Here is an 18,605-nt window from a genome sequence, read left to right on the forward strand (position 1 = left end):
GTTGATTTCTGGGCTCTCTATTCTGTTCCATTGGTCTGAGTGTCTTTTTTATGCCAACACCATGCTGTTTTTGTTACTATAGCTTTGTAGTATAATTTGAAGTCAAGTAGTGTTATGCCTCTGACTTTAGTTTTTTGGCTCAGGATTGCTTTGGGTATTCGGAGTCTCTTATTGTTCCATATGAATGTTAGGATTGCTTTTTCTTTTTCTGTGAAAAAATGTCATTCATATTTTGATGGGATTGCTTTGAATTTATAGATCACTTTGGGTAGTACAGACATTTTCACAGTGTTAATTCTTCCAATCCAAGAGTGTGGAATGTCTTTTCATCTTTTTGTGTCGTCTTTAATCTCTCAACAGTGATTTGTAGTTCTCATTGTGCAGATCTTTCACCTCTTTGGTTAAATTTATTCCTATATATTTAATTTTTTTGTGACTATTATAAATGGACTAGCTTTCTTGATTTCTTTTTTGCTAGTTAATTGTTGGAGTATAAAAACGCAGCTGATTTTTGATGTTGTTTTTGTATCTTTGCAATTTTACTGAAATCATTTATCAACTCTAAGAGTTATTTTTTTTCTTCCTTTTTTTTTTTTTTTTTTTGTAGAGTCTTTAGGCTTTTCCAGATATATGATCATGTCATCTGCAGACAGGGATAATTTGACTTCATCTTTTCCAATCTGGATTCCCTTCATTTCTTTCTCTTTCTTGATTGCCCTGGCTAGTACTTTCAATACTATGTTATACAGGAGTGTATAACACTGGTCCGCCGCTGGCCAACCCGAACAGCCCTAGCCTCGTTCCTTTTGGTGGGCGAGCAAATGGCCCGGGATTCCTCTTTCCCTCCTGTCCCCTTTGGAAGGAGACGGGGGAAGAGAGCCATGAAGAGAGGTGAGCACACCGCCAGCCCCAAACCAGCCCAGTTAAAGGACACTCAGAGGCAGCGGGAGTTCTGTCGCGTAGTTCGGTTTATTATCACACAAGCACTTGCTTTTATTTTTTTTATTTTTTTTTTTTTTAAACACATAAATAGCTATTTTATTTGGCACAGCATACATAAACATTAGTGTAGCCAAAGGAATCTTGAACAGTTATTTGCATTGCAAATATTCAAAAAAGTGAAGAAAAGGTATCAGAGCTCAATCTGCTAGCCATTTGAGTTTCGTTAGTTCAGAAAGTAATCCATCTTTTATTTTTTTCCTAGTAATAAGAATTGAAAGAGTTGAAATGCAGTGCCTTACCGTCAGCCTCCAAGGCATAAGAATTTCTCATAAAAAAGAATGTATTCTTCTCCCCCCATGAAATTCGGTTATATAGACCTCTTTTTATGGGTGCTCTTTCTTTATGGCTTTTTTCAGAGCAAATGTGCAGGGTTAAACTCTCTTGTGCTATACATTGATTGTTTTGGTGTCCAAACTGATGGCAGATTAGAACAATGTTCTATACAAAGGGTAAAGCAAGTGCAAATCCTAATTCAAGGCAAAAATCCTAGGTACATTGTTAGCAAATAGTATCCAACAGTATATGATTAGAATCATGTCATGTAGGAGTATTCCAGCAATGCAAGGATTTCATTAGGAAATTTGTAAATGGAATTCATTTCTTTTTTTTTTTTTTTTTGCTTTTAAAGGCAAATGGAGAAGGGAGGTTTTTACATCCTCCAATCAGCTTAAAGTTTACAAGAGCATGCATCCTGTCTCAATGCCTAGCTATTGCAATCACGCAGTGTTCATGAGCGCAGAAGCGGGTATTTGGCCATTAAGGGCTAAGGCAAGGTTCCCGCAGACACTCCCACCCTACTTCCTCCCGGTGCCGTCTTAGGCTGCCTCGTTAATACGCCCTTGTCGGCCCATAATGGCGCCACTTATAATGTCACTTAAGGTGGCGTTAGTTTTTAAGGCCCGACAAGTGGTGAGAGTGGGCATCCTTGTCTCGTTTCCATTCTGATTCTATTACAGCTGAGAACTTCATCCTTACACTTGACTTCTGTGTGCCAAATTTCTCATCACAATAAAAGCGGAGTGCAAAGGGCTGCCTTCTTGGAGAGTCTGAAGTAAGAATATCTTTGTCTCTAGAAGAACCTGGAAATGTCATCCTTATAAGGACCTAGGCTAGAAATTTAAATTGTTAAAATTGAACAAATTCTGTCTTTGTCATGACTGGGTGGAAAAAATGGACAAAGAAAACATGTGAACTGTTAGCTTTATTCATTACTTCTTCTTATGCCTGCCTATTGCTTTCCTTCATCTGTCTTGGTCGTCTTTGACCACTCACATTATTTATTCATTTAATCCTCTAACAAATATCACATGAGCATCTATTTTATGCCCTCATAATAGCTATACTTTAGTGGGGAAACCTGCCAGTAATAAATGTGAACCTTAGCGTTAAAATAGTTAATAGAAAGAAAGTTCATGCTTCTGATGTTTACAAGTGCAGAGCAGATGAACCAGGAAGGAACAAGTATGTTTCTGATGAACAGAGAGGAGGGAGTGGACATGTTCAGGGAACTGGGCCTGGAGCTGAGATGCTCCTGTGAACATCCTTTCCCCTTAGATTTGCCCATAGATCAAAATTAATCTTTCCACTTTATCTTGGGATGTAACCCAGCCCAATTAGCCATGGTCCAAGAAGGACCACCAACACTGCACACACAGCCAGTCACATCTATCCAAACAAGCTTTCTGGGACCATGACAGTGTCTTCTCTGGAGCAGGGGAGGGGGAGAAGAGGAAAGGAGTGTAGGTGCCATTTCAGATTTTGTCTACCTCTAGCAATAATAGGACAATTTCTCTGCTTAAAAGCCTGATATTGAGTGCTTAAGAATAAGAAAAGGAAAATCAGAATAAGTGGTTTTCCCAGCTTGAATTCCTCTGGTTAGTTCAAACACCAAAATGTGTATTCTGCTTTCAAAATATGTTTAAAATCCCTTCATTTCTAGTCACATACATTGTTACCATCATTTCCAGGTTACCTTCACCTTGGAGTCCACACAAATCTCTCTGTTCTATTCTCCCTTACAATCCATTTTCCAAACCACAGCAGCCAGACAGATGTTTTTAAAAGAAAATTGATTCATGTCATTCCTCTGTTTAAACCCTTCCATAGATCCCCATTGTATTTTGAGTAAAATCCAAACATGACCTGCAAAGTACTACCTCCCTCTCAACAACCTCTCAGATATTGTCTATGCCTCAGCTATATTGGCTTCTTCTCATTTCCTTATAGGAACAAAGTGGTTTTTTTTTTTTTTTTTTTTTTTTTTTTTTTAAATTACTTTGACAATAGAAATGCTCCAGCGTGAAATGCCTGTATCTATCCCCTTTGCCTGACAAACTCTTACTCATCTGGGAGGCCTCATCTTATTTTTTATTTTATTTATTTTTTTTTTTTGGGAGGCCTCATCTTAAATATCACCTCCTTAGATAGATCTCCCCTGAGTATCTAATCAAATTTAAGTTTCTCTAAGTGCCCTGCACTTTTTTCTTCCTGGCTTTTATCAAAATGTGTAATTATATATTTATGTGTACTTTTTAAAAAGGGCTATCTCTCTAGCCAGAATACAAGTCCTATGAGGTGGAAAAGAATATACTCCCTTCCTGCTATTATATTATATTAAGAACTAGCAAAGTGTCTGACACAAAGTATGTCCTCAAAAATATTTAATGACTGTAGAATGAATGAAAGATAATTATGAGAATCATAAAAGATGCTTCACATAGAATGCTTACTCAAGTGTCTGATGCAGAGTTATTTTCCTACTGCATAATTCAGTACTTTTTCCAGCTTTGCTCCATATCTATGAAGTGGGAACAAAGAAAGCCAATAGTCAAGGAAGGAGTCAGTGGGCCTGGATTGTAAGTCAAAGTTTCAATGGGGTGAAAGGATTTTAGAATCAGAAGAAAGTAGCACTGAAGTCTGAACTTACAAAGATGCGTGTTGCACCAATGGCAAATCTGGCCCCTACATGATGCACGTTAAAACTTTCTGACCCTCAGTTTTATATCAAAGAGTAAAAATTATTACTCTATTTATACTTTTTCTTTTTTCTTCTTATAAGTTTATTGTATGGAAATAAACAGAGCCCACCCAAATGAGAACAAACAGAAGTTATTATTTGGAGCTTGTTGTAGGAAGGGAGCCAGCCATCATCACTAGCGTTAAGTAGATATTCAAGTGCAGACAGTGGAGGGAAAAAGTTTTATAGTAGAAAAAAGGGAAGTTCCCAGTTGTGCTGTTACTGGAGATTATTGGCATGAGGAAACTGGAGGTGGGCTAACTAGAAGCAGGACATCTTGGATTATGAGTCTGAAGAGCATATTTGACTTTCTCTGGTTGATCCTGAGTTGGAAGGGTGGCAAAAATTAGGACAGCTGGCATAAATATAATGAATTCTGACCATTCTAAGAAGATTTGCTGCAGAGATTGTGTCTGGTTTCCTGGGATGTTTGCTCTAGATCTTAAAATTGTATTGTCACACAAGGTCTGGATACTGAATATCCATTTGTATATTCAGTCTGTCAATGGAATTACTGAAGCCATTTAGAGGGAGAAGGAAAAACAGCAAAGAAATAAGGGTCAAGAAAAATTTGCTGGTGAGGAGATATAAAAATGTCATCATAACTGACAATAAAATGAGGTTTTTTTTTTTTTTTAAAGTATATGCAACCAGGAAGTGATTTATTATTGAAAATAGTTTAACCTTACTCAATCCTCTGAAGCTCAGCTGTGTGCTTAGAAAAGACTCACTTCAAATGGAACAAAAAACACAACTAATGACATAAGATGTTACAGAAATATTCTTAAGGTCCTTAGAATATACACTTCAAAAGGATAAAAGGATTTAGTTTACTTTCAAAAGAATTGGAAGGTTTTACACAAAATACGTTTGAACTCAGTTGATGTCACTATGTGATAATGGTACATTTCCACTGCAAAAGGAGCTACCTAGAGGCCATGTTTGTGAAAATGACCACTTACATTTAAAAAATAGTTTCTTTAAAAAACCTTAATGTACTTATAAAGTCATTTAATCCTACCATGTGATTAAATTTTCTTATAGAATATCCTGTGTGACCAAAATGTTTTCCAAGGAAAAATATCAGTGTCTTACTATTATACTTTCTTGGTTGTTCAAATGGATTTTTTTTCATACTAGAGAATATTTGCTTCTAAGTAGAGGTGTAAATTAAAATTATTTTTGTGTACCTCTTCTATCCTTTTCTAGGGTCAAAATTTTCTACCTATTCTGGTTATATTGCTGATATTCTCTTGAATGTGACATTTATAGTAAAATAGACATTGGAGAATAGAATTCCTTATTTTCTTAATGGAAAGAGTCTAATAAATCCTTATTAAAATTGGCTTTGTGTATTAATATTATATTAAATTTTGAAAAAAATGTGAGGATTAAACCAATACATTTCTCTGGGCATAGATAGTGCTAAAGGGACTGGAAGTGTTTAGGATTATGAAAAATCACAGTGTATTTGCCTCTGCATGTTTTTATAATAAAATCACCTCTTAACTTTTGTATCATTAGGGAAAATCTTGAAAAAGAAAAGAAGCTACAAAAAGAGATCTTATGGAATATATATTTGCCAATTTCTATAAAATTAAGACTTTATACATTTTATTTATTATGCAAATAAATATTTATAAATAATTTATAAACAAAAATTATAAATAGCATAAATATACAAAATAATATATAAACAAGTGACATTTATATATAATATAAAGCAATGTAGTCCATGTTTGCAAACCTTTAAAAAGTTTTCATTTGTCATATTTCACTTTCAAGTGAAGTTGACATTTCAACTTTTAATACATTTATTTTCTGAATTTTCACTACTTGCATTTGTACCCACCAGTACAGACTAGTGTTAGTAATCCATAGACTTCTTACTGAAAACTCAACTATTTTGATAATATATGGCAAGAGTGAGAATTAGTAGTGAAACACTGATTGCTTGAGTTTACAAGGATATATATTCCAGAATCAGAAAGTGTTTCAAAGTTCTTTTGGAAGATTTTTTTTGTAGAGTATATATATATTTTTTAAAAATTGATAATTTCCATAGAAATATTTATTATTGAGCTTTTTCTTGCCTACGGAATCCTTTTCTCATTAACTCCCTATGAAAAAGGTATCTGAATGGAATTTAGTCTTCAAAATTTATTTAAATCTGAAAATCCACTCTAGATAAGTGAAAGCTATTTCTTTGATAGATTTCTAGATACCCGAGATATAGCAGTTTTTATCTGCTGCTCTTTGACAAGCATTCAATACATATTCCCTGGTTCCCATGGTAACAATGACCCGCAACTTGCCCAGGAACTGATATTTCTTTTGCTTTGCTGTGGGAAAGCAGTGCTAATGATGACGTTAATGTAATATTTAGGCCAGCCACAAGTGCGTCGTTTGCTGCTTAAAAAGCAAAAATACATCCTGAGCAGGATCCAGACCTAGTGTCTTTCTTTGGAGATGTCAACAATTTAATTTGTCTAACCCTTATATAGAATTTATTATTTTCCCTATCTAAAACTGTACTGATATTTTTGTGTCAGTGTGTGTATAGTTATTATTTTGCTTGATAACTTTAAACTTGCAGAGTAGCAAAATATTTAAGAACACTATTTATGGATGATGTTTATGTTTAGAAATCAACAAGATTGCCTTATTTAAGGGCACATGATTTCTTGTTTTGGCCCATCAGAGAATACCAAATATTGGCTTTTTTTCTTTCAATTACTGAATTTGAATTAAAACACTATACTAAACATAATTGTAATGCATTTATTTGAGTTCAAATTAAATCACATTTGAACTACATTATTATCCTTGAAAATACTATCCTTAATCAACTGTTATCACAATGTTCTATTTGAGAACATTTATTTCATTGATTCCAATTTTATTTAAAAAATCAAAACCACCACTTGTCTCTTAACTCTTTAATTATGTTTAGGGTTAAATTTGCCCTAGATGATAATAAAAATCCTAACTGAAAAGATCTGTGTTTAGACTAGTCATCCCTTTTTATGAGTTGATTATATATTTATTGACTTCTTGTCCTCACATTAGTACTGTAGTTCTCAAATGGTGAAATCTCAGACTGTGTGGAAATTAGTGGATAGATAGTTTCAGGAAACTCATCACTGTCCTTGTAGGCCAATTAGTTTATATATGAAGGTAGCCCAGTTCCCAGGCAATTGCTCTGTTCTCTGAATTCTCACCAGCAGGCAATGCACAGGCAATGCTATGAAATATTTCTTGTTTGTTTTTGTGAGATCAATTGCCAGTGATTAACTGCTCTCCTTTTAATACCTAGCCCAGTGGAAGTATACAATTATTAAATTTTGAGGTCAAGGAATATTAGACAGTAATGCAACTCACTGTCTCTTCTTTAAATATTCAACATTGAAGGGATTAAGAAAGTGAAGAGAAATAAAGTCTCTAATTTCCCACCAACAGTTAGCAAGAAAAGTACTGTGTTGAAAAAAAAAATTTCTATACCTATTATTTATGCATCATATTGGCTTGATGAACCTGGCTTTGCAAGTTATCCAGAAAGAATGAGTATCCTAGTTAGTAGAGAAATAATCAGTCCACCAGTGTATATTCAATTGGACAGAATATTCATCTCTCAAATATCAGTCAGCATTTAATATAAATTCTTCTCATATGCTTTCTATTTCTCAATACCTTCAAACAGTATTATCAGGAGTTCCCTTTCCTCTAAGAGGAATAGTCAGTATACTTCAAGGAAAACTCTACTTTATGGGTCATGTGATTGAGTATGACTGGGAAGAATTTTCTTTAAGCAAACTTATTCTATGATGGAGACTCCACATTGTGCTATAAGACTGAAACATAATGCACAGTGTGGATTTTCATTATCATCACACAGGCCTTCTTTGGAGAAGTATTACTTATGCTCTTTGTTTGAGACCAATATATTTGCCTGACAATAAGTCAAAACAATGTATAATTGAACAATTCTTTTTCTTTTTCATACTGTTTTATAATGGAAAACTGCATTGCTTTTTTTTTTTTTTAAACATCCACCAACATCCCACAGATATTTTTTAGTAAACATCACTAAAACAGTGTAAAGAATATTTTGATATATTTCATTGTGACCACTTTTTTTTAGTGGAAAATTTAATTTATATTATTTCTTAACTTTAAATAAGCTTGACTTAATTTAGAACTAATATTTTTAAACCTAGGTGGGAATATTCATTTTGTTTCTACTTGAGAAACTTTCTGGTATACTTGTCAAACAGATTATTACTGAAAACTCCAGATGATGTTAGAAACATGTCCCACCAATTATGTGTACATGAGATACAACTAACATGTACCTTTAGAAGAAATGGTTAGATGCCAATTACAGATGAGGTAAACAATTATGTAGCTCAGGGGAGGAAACAGAAGCATTCTTTAGACGTAAAGTAGTATAAGTAGCAAACAAAGGAAGTTTACACTGAGAAAAATGTCAACAAAAATAAATACATGAATAAATAAATAATGACATAAATAAATAACTTCAAAATCATTGTGAAAACTTTTTTTTTCCTTGGTAGGAAGAAGAGAGAAAATATAGCTACCAAACACAATTATATGAAGAATTGAAACATTCCAGAGAATTAAAAATGTGTAAAGTATTTATGTAAAATACTCATAAAATATAAAAAATATGAAATATAAAACAATACAAAATATAGCTTAGGAAAAAATGCAAATACATAGCAAAGGTATGTGTCATAATACTCCCAAATGTTAAATATGTTATTGAGATATAAATTGGACAAAACATGAAGAACAAACATAAAAACAAAATATGAAAAGCAAAATATGTAAATATAAAAGAAAGGACACATAATATATGTTCAATATTTACCACATGAATGAATGAGATTGAAAAGTCAATCTAAAAATACCTGAAAGTTTTCATCACATAGTGATTCACTTACATATTCTATTCATTCATTAAATAAATATTCATTAAATATTTATTATTTATAATTCAAAGTTGGGTGCATGCTTCCTTCCCACAAGGCACTTAGAGTTTAACACAGAAGGATAAGATAAATAAAAATGAAATATAATTTTAATTCAAAGCAATATATAAGTAGCATTTCTGAGATGAGAAAAATAGCACATTTATTTTTTCATATAACGAATATATTCAGAGCTATCACACATAAAGTACTTAGAATGTCCTATATTAAAGGCTTTGGGATAAAAACATGGGTAAGATAAAGTCTCTACCAATAGGTGATTTAAGTTTTAACTACAGAGAGATAAGAAAACTACAAAAATGTATTGTGATACTTAACATAGTGAAAACATACATGTGTTGTTATGTATGGAAGCATACCCAAGGCCATCCATTGCTACACAGAGAAAAAAATTGCTTTACCCATGTTTTGAAGCAGTGATCAAAATACATGTTTAAGGTAGTGAAAAGAGTAAAAGTATTTCATGTAAAGAATATAACATCAACAGAAGACACTGTAACACAAATAATGCAGAAAAAACTATAGGATGCAATAAAATTCACCTCGTGGAAATGGAGAAATGCATTAATCCATGGCAAATATAATTTAAAAAATCATTCTCAGAATATACATGAATCGCAAAACATATTTTGTAAAAATTATTTATAGGTACATAATGTGCATACGCATATGTAACATATATACATGCATATTACATATGCTATAATAGATATGTAAATATGTGCATGTAACATGTATCTACATATATATATATACATAAACATATATATCAGAATGTATATACACAAATATATACATATATATATTCTCATTGAGATTTAAAACTTCCAAATAGAGTATGCTAGAAATTTTCAAGAAAAAATACGTAGCAACAAAGAAACAAATATTAGGGCACTCTCAGTCTTTAAACGCTTTTTTAAAAAATAAATAAGAGTGACAGATCTCTAAGGAAGAAGGCTGTGACACAATATGTATTTAGCTATATTTTCTTTATATATAAAGACAACAAAAATATCTCCAAATGTGCAAACAGATAAATATATATCCTATAGCTTATCCTTTACAAATAAATTGTCCTGTATAAAAGAACAATGATAAATGAAAAGCAAATAAATAAAGAGGAAACTGGCTAGAAATTGGAATAAATATCAAAAGTAGTTAATCATTCAGATATGTTTTGAATAACGATTTTGGAAATTGCTTTTTAAATCACCATCTTTTTCCTGGAAGAGAGATAGTGCATGATATACAAAGCAATAACAAAACAAAACAAAATATAAAACAGAGAGGTAGTGTTCACAATTCCAGTGTTAATCAGGATGTGTAGTAGCAGAATTAACCAAAGCAGTGAATTTCGGTAAAGTAGATATTGTTTTAGTTTTTATGGCTCAATACAAGTTTTAGAATGTGATAGCAAAAACTTAAACAAAAGTTGAAAATACCCGTTAGTAGACTTAAATGTATTTTATCTCCCAAATTACCACAAGAAAAACAGTCAGCCAAAAACCAGAGTAGAAAAGAAATAGTGAAGAACACACAATGTAAAATGAGCAAAGCTAAATATATGATTCAGAGGGAGAAAAAGTCGGGCCATTAAAAACATTCATTGATGAGCTGCTTACAAAGAAACTCATAAAATGGGAAATATATTGAAGATAGAAATGTAGATAGTGATTTATAAGCAAATGCAAATACACAAATTATTATAGCAAGGTGAGCATGATTAATAATAGACACTAGAAGTTTAGATGAAATAAATAATTGGAATGAAAAATTATTTTATATCAATAAAAGTACTATCAAGAAATAAAGACATAATAGTCATAAAATCTATAATATCATCCAATTATGTAAGTCAAACTGTTAAAATTAAACGATGAATTATTTAAAAAAATCAGTTGTCTTTGGGAACTATCATGAAATATAAAGGGGAAGATAAGTAAAACAATAATTTTGGAAAGCTATTTGCAACATGTGCTACCAATCTTACTCTTATTTGTGTTCAGTAATTCTAATACTAAGAATCTGTTTTTAACATAATAAAATGCATAGGCAAATATTTACAAATAACTATGTTTGCTAAAGCTTTACTTATAATAATGATAGTTAAATCATTATATGTTCATATGATGTAAATCTTATTCAGTCATTAAAATTATGGACTCAATATTTAATGTCAGGAGAAAATATTCACAATACTGTATAAGCAGGATATATTTAATAATTGTTATGATTATAGTATACTTACAAATACATTATGTTGATTTTTTTTTCATTCAATTGTCACAATGGCCCTGTGCAGTAGATAATATTATTTCCCCATTTACAGATAAGAAAACTGAGGCACAGAGAAGTAATGTTTCAAGTCACATTCTAGTAAGTGGTGGACATGTGATAGTATGTAGGCAGTTTGACACTTCTTCCAGAAGCTGAGCCATTAACTACAAGGCTATGATGGAAGCTATTCAAGGAACATAAAAAATAGAAAAGATTGGAAGGAAGTGCACTAAAACATTAGCTATGATTGACTCTGGGTATATGCATAGATTCAAAGTTGAAATTGATCTTCTCTTTTTATATTTTTTGTGTATTTTAAAACTTGACAGTAATAAACATACATTCTTTTTATGACCAGAAGAGCAAATTTAAGAGCCAATCAGAACATAAAATAAAACAAAAATGAATAAAGCCATGATTTTCTATGGCTCTTTAAGGCTTTTGATGTACTTTATATTTCATATCTAATTTAGTTCTTATAATCAGAGTGACCTTGTAATTTATTATCCAGACCATGACATTCTTATTTGTACTAGAGGGTGTTACTAACATTTACACCACAAAAGCAACTGTAAACCTGAAGTGTCTGGGCAAAACAACACATAGACTCACCATGCATTAAACAATTTTGTAAGGTCAACAATGCTTATATAATGTACACAGATACTGATAGTCAACTCTGTACCCCACAAATATATATAATCAATTATGTTTCAATAGAAAAAAACTTAAAGAAGGTCTACAGTGCTTATTTATTCTAATCCCATTTCAGAAATGTAAAAAGTACTTAAAAGACTTGATCAAATTGTATAGTAAAATAGTGGTTCTGAAAATAGAAAAAAAAATTTTTCTTGACTTAGTTCATGGTTCTTGTTATTAAAACAAAACAAAACAAAAACGCTGGTGACAGTTTCATCAATGGATAGAAAGTTTTAAATCATACATTCTATAATACAGAAATCCTACAATCTAGGAATATACAAAAATATATTTGACTTAAGAGTAAAGCCACTGAAATTTCTGAAACTTCATAAAGTTAAGTTAAGAAACCTGAGATTTACAAAAGGGAATTACTAATACTTGTGATTATAGGAAATTATGGACTCATATATTGTGCATTTCAGCCAGAACTCCTCTGTATACATAGTACTAGAAAAACAATGATAGAGAATGAAACTAGATAAATATGTTTAGATGATAAAATGAGTAAACATTTAGCTAAATTATTTGTTACAAAAGCAATTGTGGAGGGTGGCTTTAAATGAAATAGGAAATACATTGTATCAGTGACTTGGTTAGAAAGTTGAAAACTTATCAAGCAGTCCTGAAGGTGTCGTTTGTAGGCAAATGATATTTCCTAATGCATTGGTTGGCAGAATTATATGTCTGAAAAACCTAGTTATTTAACCAATGGCAGAAAAACAACAGAAACAAAAAGAAGGGAACAAGTGTGTAGTAGGTATTAATTACAGACCAGGGATGAAAAAAGTGACAGTCGCTGTAAAATGTGATCTTCAAATACGTCTTGTTTAGACAACAGGGTGGTTTTTAATGATTTTGAGCTTGAAACACTTTAGCAGGTCAGCTGGAATTCTAGTTTTTATATCCCTCTGTTCCACACACCCAGGTCCCCAGCAGGGCCTCTGCTAACTCTGGTGACGCTTTGCTGAGAAACCCTGAAAAAAAGCTCTTGCTCTGGGAACATGCAGCCTTACGGCATACAGCTTTGTGAGCAGAGAATGGTTGGAATTGTGGCCCCATTTGCTATTGAGATTTTGAGATTTAGAAACTACATACTGTTGCATGGACATACTTGCTATTGGCTTATACCCTACCACTTTGCAAATTCATGTTACCTTCCTTGCCCGTAAGGCTAGAATTAGACTCTGTCTTTATGCCATCTTAATAGTCATAGTCTAATGTAAAGGAATTTAATTGGCCAATAGGTAATTTAGTTCAAAAAGAAAAAAGGAAAAAAAAAAACTAATTTTTTTTCTCACAATGAATTATTTGACTTTTTCCTTTACTGATACAAACATCTGGAATATACAGTGTTTAATATTAAGAGGAAAATTTTTTTAAAAAAATTTTAAAAAGGAAAATTAGCTCGACATGGCAAAATATGGCAAGATTTTTTTAGGCATCACTGAAAAGGAGATTGATATTGAGCCCCTTGCATAGTTAAATACATTCTTGAAAAAATACTCTAGAGTTTACACTTAGATATAATCAATAGAATGGCATATCTATTCTTCTTATGAATAGAAGAATTTACTAACATCACTAGTTTCATGCTTTTTCAAGTAAAGGGAAATACATGTCTTAAGAGGTTACTGAGAAAGCCATCCAAATGAAAAAGGGGTCAAAAAGAGTGGATATGATAAAATATAAAGAAAACAAAAGGATCTTTATATTTATGGGTAAGGTCACGCTGTAATCCTTTTTAGCATATTTAGGTGGACTAGAGTAAATAATATCTGCTAACTTAATGTCATTTTAATAATAATTTAATTTACATACAAAGGTTTATTTTAAAGATAAATTGATCGTTCTTCGTTCCTTTGAGGAAAATAAGTGGGCTAGTTGTCTGGGGGGAGTATGGAAGAGAATTTCATTGTTGATGACTTCCAGGTTTGAGATGGCAGAGAAAAAATACAACTGACTCCACACCTTTTGCCTCTGTTGGTGACCATTGTTACGTGATAGTTCAATGGTGCCAATAAAACATCCAACTTACACATTTTTGTGGCATCTTTTGCTTATATGTGTCCTCCACAGGCTTGTCTGTGTCATCCCACAGGCCATGTTCAGTGGCTGTAACATGTCAACACTGAGAGTACGTAGCTTAATCTATCAGAAAGTATTAGATAAATTAAAATTCATATAAAATAGAGTACAGGAGGAAGTACTGGAATGGGTTAAGAAGATGAGATCGTGCTGTAAATTTCATTTCCTGGGAATTTTTTAAAAGTTTTAAAAGTGTGTTTTTAAAAGCTCCAAAGATAATTCTAGGTATGGTTTTACCGTCCTGGGGGTTTTTCAGACTACTAGTCAATGCCTCCCTTAAGCCTACCTTTACATATTAATTTATCCTGTATTCCCAGGTTTTGCTCTTTTAGCTTTGTCCATGCAATGTGTCATGTTATCTTTATAATGAGAGGATGGGATAGATCCATTATAGTAAAAGGTATATGCTATTAATGAGTTTCTAGCTAGCTATCAAGGCATAATCAAATGTGGTTTATCTTGGTAAATGAAAGTTTGAATGGAAAATTAAGCTCCCATACTGACTGTAGAAGTGCAGTGGATCATTTTGTTCTTTAATGTTACACTTCACTGGACACACTTCACAGAGCAGTGAATCATGCTTACTACAAGGAGCCTTTACTTTAACGACAGCAGATAATGCAGCAAAGGTGAATAATCAGCGTTAGCAGTCTTAACTTTCTCTTGCAGTATTCTCATGTGGGTGCCTGATGGACAATTTATAAAGTACATATGCTATTTTATAGATTGGGACTTGGGATCCAGCCAGTGGCCTGAATATGACAGAAAGTCAAAAGGGAAAACCAGCCAACATCACAGATTCCTTATCCAATCGTTCTTTGATTGTTACTACCATTTTGGTAAGTGTTTGTTTTTCCATTTTTTTAGACAAATGTAGATAAACATGGAAGTGGATTGAAAAGGACATTATAATTGGAACAGTAATGAAAAAAACATAATGTATTTTATAGTTATTTAGCAATTACCAGATGAGTCAGTGTTAATTTTGTCACAGTTTATTTTGTTAGTCTTCAATGATGTAAATTATATGAATGTTTGGGCTGTTTATGTTGATTAATAATACAGCTTCATGTATTACTGGAAATCTTCACATTTCTATAAAACTAGTTACTATTGAAAAATTGTCAATGTCAAGATTTGAAAAATACAAGAACGTGTAGCTATATAAATATAGTTAAGTGAAAAGCCAAATGTGAACTTTGCTTGGGCTTTAATTTCCTGCAAATTTATTTCAGGGGGCATGACATTTGTTTTCATGAGTTTTTCCATTATAATTATATTTTAACCTTGCTTTCAATTTCATCATTTTTATCTCGGTGAATCACTTTCACTTTATGAATCTTCCTAATGAAATCAAATAGCAACTGCTTTTTTTTGAGCCAGAAGTATTTTCACCACTAACAGAATTCAATTATACTGGTAAGCTAGACATTTTACCCCTCTTGTAATTATATATTTTAATTAGATCACACAGTAATGTTCAATTATCCTTACTATGCCATTTGCAAAAGAAAATTTTAATTTTAGGATAAGAAAGGAGCTCCTACATTATTTATTCAGTCCTTTCTATCTATAAAATAAGCTTACCAATGCCCATTCTTTTCCCCAGGTAGTCAGTAGGAATGTGAAATTAATGTCTCGAACAAACTACCACAAATATTTAGCATTTATGTAATTTCTAAATTTGATTTATGGTGGCTAATAAAGCCAGGAGGAATTCATATTCTTGTCCTTTTTTGTAACAACAAGGAAGGTCAGTGCTATAGGCATGTCAAAATAAAACAGGTTGGCTTAAGGGGTTTTGGTAAGTAGAGCTGGTAATCATGAAATGACAGTGATGGAAGTTCATGAGGTTTTTTAATTCATCCCTTGCTAAGAACCTCAGTGAATATTTGCTCCCTATGTATTATACCCAAACTTCTAAGTCCCTCTTTAACATAATATTTTATCTCCTCTCTTCAATTATAACTCTCCTAACTACCAACCCAACTGTGTTCTTCAGTCCAAATAACACATCCTTTTTCTGGTCCATCTGCCAATATGTCCTGGATCTCATTACTTCCTGCTAGGACTTTTGCAGTAACCATGTAACCATCCCATCTTTCTACAGCCTTCCCTCTTTGCAATGTACCCCAGTTTCCACTATGAAGATGTAATACTGTCATTTATCTGCTTATCTGCTTATACAAATCTTTAGAAAATCCATATTTACCCTTAAAAAGCCCCAAAATTTCAATGTTGATGTTCAGGATCTTCTGCAGTCTTGTACTCTACCAACTTTGTAGCCTCATTTTTCATTATTCCCTTTCAGTAATCCTATGTTTTAATTGAACTGGTATAACCAGTTAGCTTACTACAGTGATTGTGTAAGCCCTGCACCCTTTCTCTGCAATATGTTTCTCTCCATTTCTGAGAAATTAAAGTATTTGTCAGTACTACGTATGATTTAGAATTAATACTATGCTATTCTTTATTTCATGTGTGCGTTATTTCCCCAAATATCACTGAACAGTTTTTGGAGGAATAGAATTTGACTGTGTCTCCTGTTTTTACACTATATGTGCTTCTACAATGCTCACAGAGTATATGGACATCTGTAGCCCTCAGTAATCCAGCCCCTACACTCCTTTCTATGTTCTTCCTGATCCACCTAAATTCACAAATACATCACTTATTTTATGGTTCAGTTCTTCTTTATGCTCTCTTTTGAAAATTCTGTTCATCCTTTAAGTCAAATGCTACCCACTCCATGAAACCCTCTGATCTCTCCATTTAGTTGTGTGTATGGGGGGACGGGGCAGGGAATTGTGCACTTTAGGTATCATTATCCCCCTTTGTGACACTTACCATGCTTTTTAAAATTATTTTAGAAAATTTGTGCATGTTTGTGTGTCTACATTTGACATGAAGTTGTGCAAGCCCAATAATCAAATTTTACACTTTTTAATTTCTCAGTGTCAGAGAAAACTGCCTTGGGCATAGCAAGCACTCAGTAAATATTTGTCAAATTAAATTATATTAATGGTATATAATTAAATGGGAAATTAGAGAAAGTAAGGAACCTTCAAATGACTATATTTAAATATTTTTCAAGTGTGCAGGTTATTACAGTCTTTTAGTGCAAACAAAGCAGGTGATTAAGATTATTCATACAATTTCTTAATCTTGCTTAGTTACTGAGGGTTATTCTATAAAAAATATTCGTATATTTTTCTCACCTATAAACAGTTTTGCATCTACCTATAAACAAGTGGTATTTAATTTTAGCTTTGTATTAGAGCCAGCCATAAAGCTTTAATAAAAGTACTGCTACTCAAAACATAACCCATGCCATTTGAAACAGTATTTCTGGGCTTTGGGCCTTGAACATCATTTTTTAAAGTTCCACAGACAATTCTTATCTATAACCATGATTGAGAACTACTGCTCAGATCATTACTCTATACAACTAAGATGTAAGATCAACTATAGAACATGCACTAAGCTTACATTTTAATGTATTTTAGAGTATGCCACTATACCAGTTTCTAAAAGATTCTGATATTTCCCAAAAAGGATAAAATAAGGTGCTTTACTTTTGTATCTATTAGTTGCAAAAAATTCTTTTTCTGAATAATCTGATCAAAAAGTATCCACATCAAGAAAATAACAGATTTGAAGAGATTATTTATCTTATTTATGTAAACCTTATGCTTGATGTAATTTACTGGTGTTTCATTTATATTTCATGGAGAGGTTATGATCATTTGATTAAAGTTATGATTCTTTTGTCCTTTTTTCTCTTGGAAAATCTCAGAGGAAATTCTGGCTATGTTATGAATAGTGACATTTCTCTCAAAGTCTCTATCATGTAAAGGAGACACAAAGAAAAGTTCAGTTATGCTTACTGTTCAGCATTTCTATTATGTGTCTTAAAATAAAACCAGTGAATTATTCTGGAATTTAGCATTCTTCGTGAGCTTATCATAATCAGCTCTATTTTTCATGAGTTTTATTCATTCATTCATTTATTTAATTTTATTCATTCATTCTTTTATTTGCAAATATGTATTGAATAGTGATGATATACAGGCATTTTACTAAAAGCTGTATTTGATGAACAAAATACACATGGTCTCTGCCCTTAGAGAACTTAGAAAATCACGAGGATTTAAGTGGAGAATCACACACACATACACACACACACACACAAACTTGTGATTAAGACAAAAAGTGAACTGTGTGATGTCTTATTTTACAGGGTGATACTGAGTTGTACTGGGGGTCAAGAGTGGAAGGAAAAGTCAGGTTAGGACTCACAGCAGAAGAATAGACAGCTGATACCCAAAGTTTGGGAAGGAATTAGCAGGATGAAGAAAGGGAAGAAGAGTATTCTAGGCAGAGAGAACAGCATATGTGAGGGCACTAAAACAGGAAAGATCTTAGAAAATTTGCAAAATTGGAAGAAAACTATTGTATTAGTCCATTTTTGTTGCTTATTACAATTTTTTTTACCCACTTCCATGGGTATT

The 18,605-nt window shown here is 32.4% G+C and overlaps 1 protein-coding gene across 3 annotated transcripts in view; it reads left to right on the plus strand.

Moving 5' to 3' along the window:
* Positions 1-18,605, plus strand: part of GRIK2 (glutamate ionotropic receptor kainate type subunit 2) — a 636,972-nt gene that overhangs the window by 373,676 nt on the left and 244,691 nt on the right. For all 3 annotated transcript variants that reach the window (XM_063096320.1, XM_063096321.1, XM_063096322.1), the window contains exon 9: positions 14,820-14,933. In XM_063096320.1, the coding sequence (XP_062952390.1) occupies positions 14,820-14,933 (114 nt within the window). The remainder of the gene's footprint in view (positions 1-14,819; positions 14,934-18,605) is intronic.

Source organism: Cynocephalus volans, chromosome 5 (genome assembly GCF_027409185.1).
Source record: "Cynocephalus volans isolate mCynVol1 chromosome 5, mCynVol1.pri, whole genome shotgun sequence".
Taxonomy (NCBI): domain Eukaryota; kingdom Metazoa; phylum Chordata; class Mammalia; order Dermoptera; family Cynocephalidae; genus Cynocephalus; species Cynocephalus volans.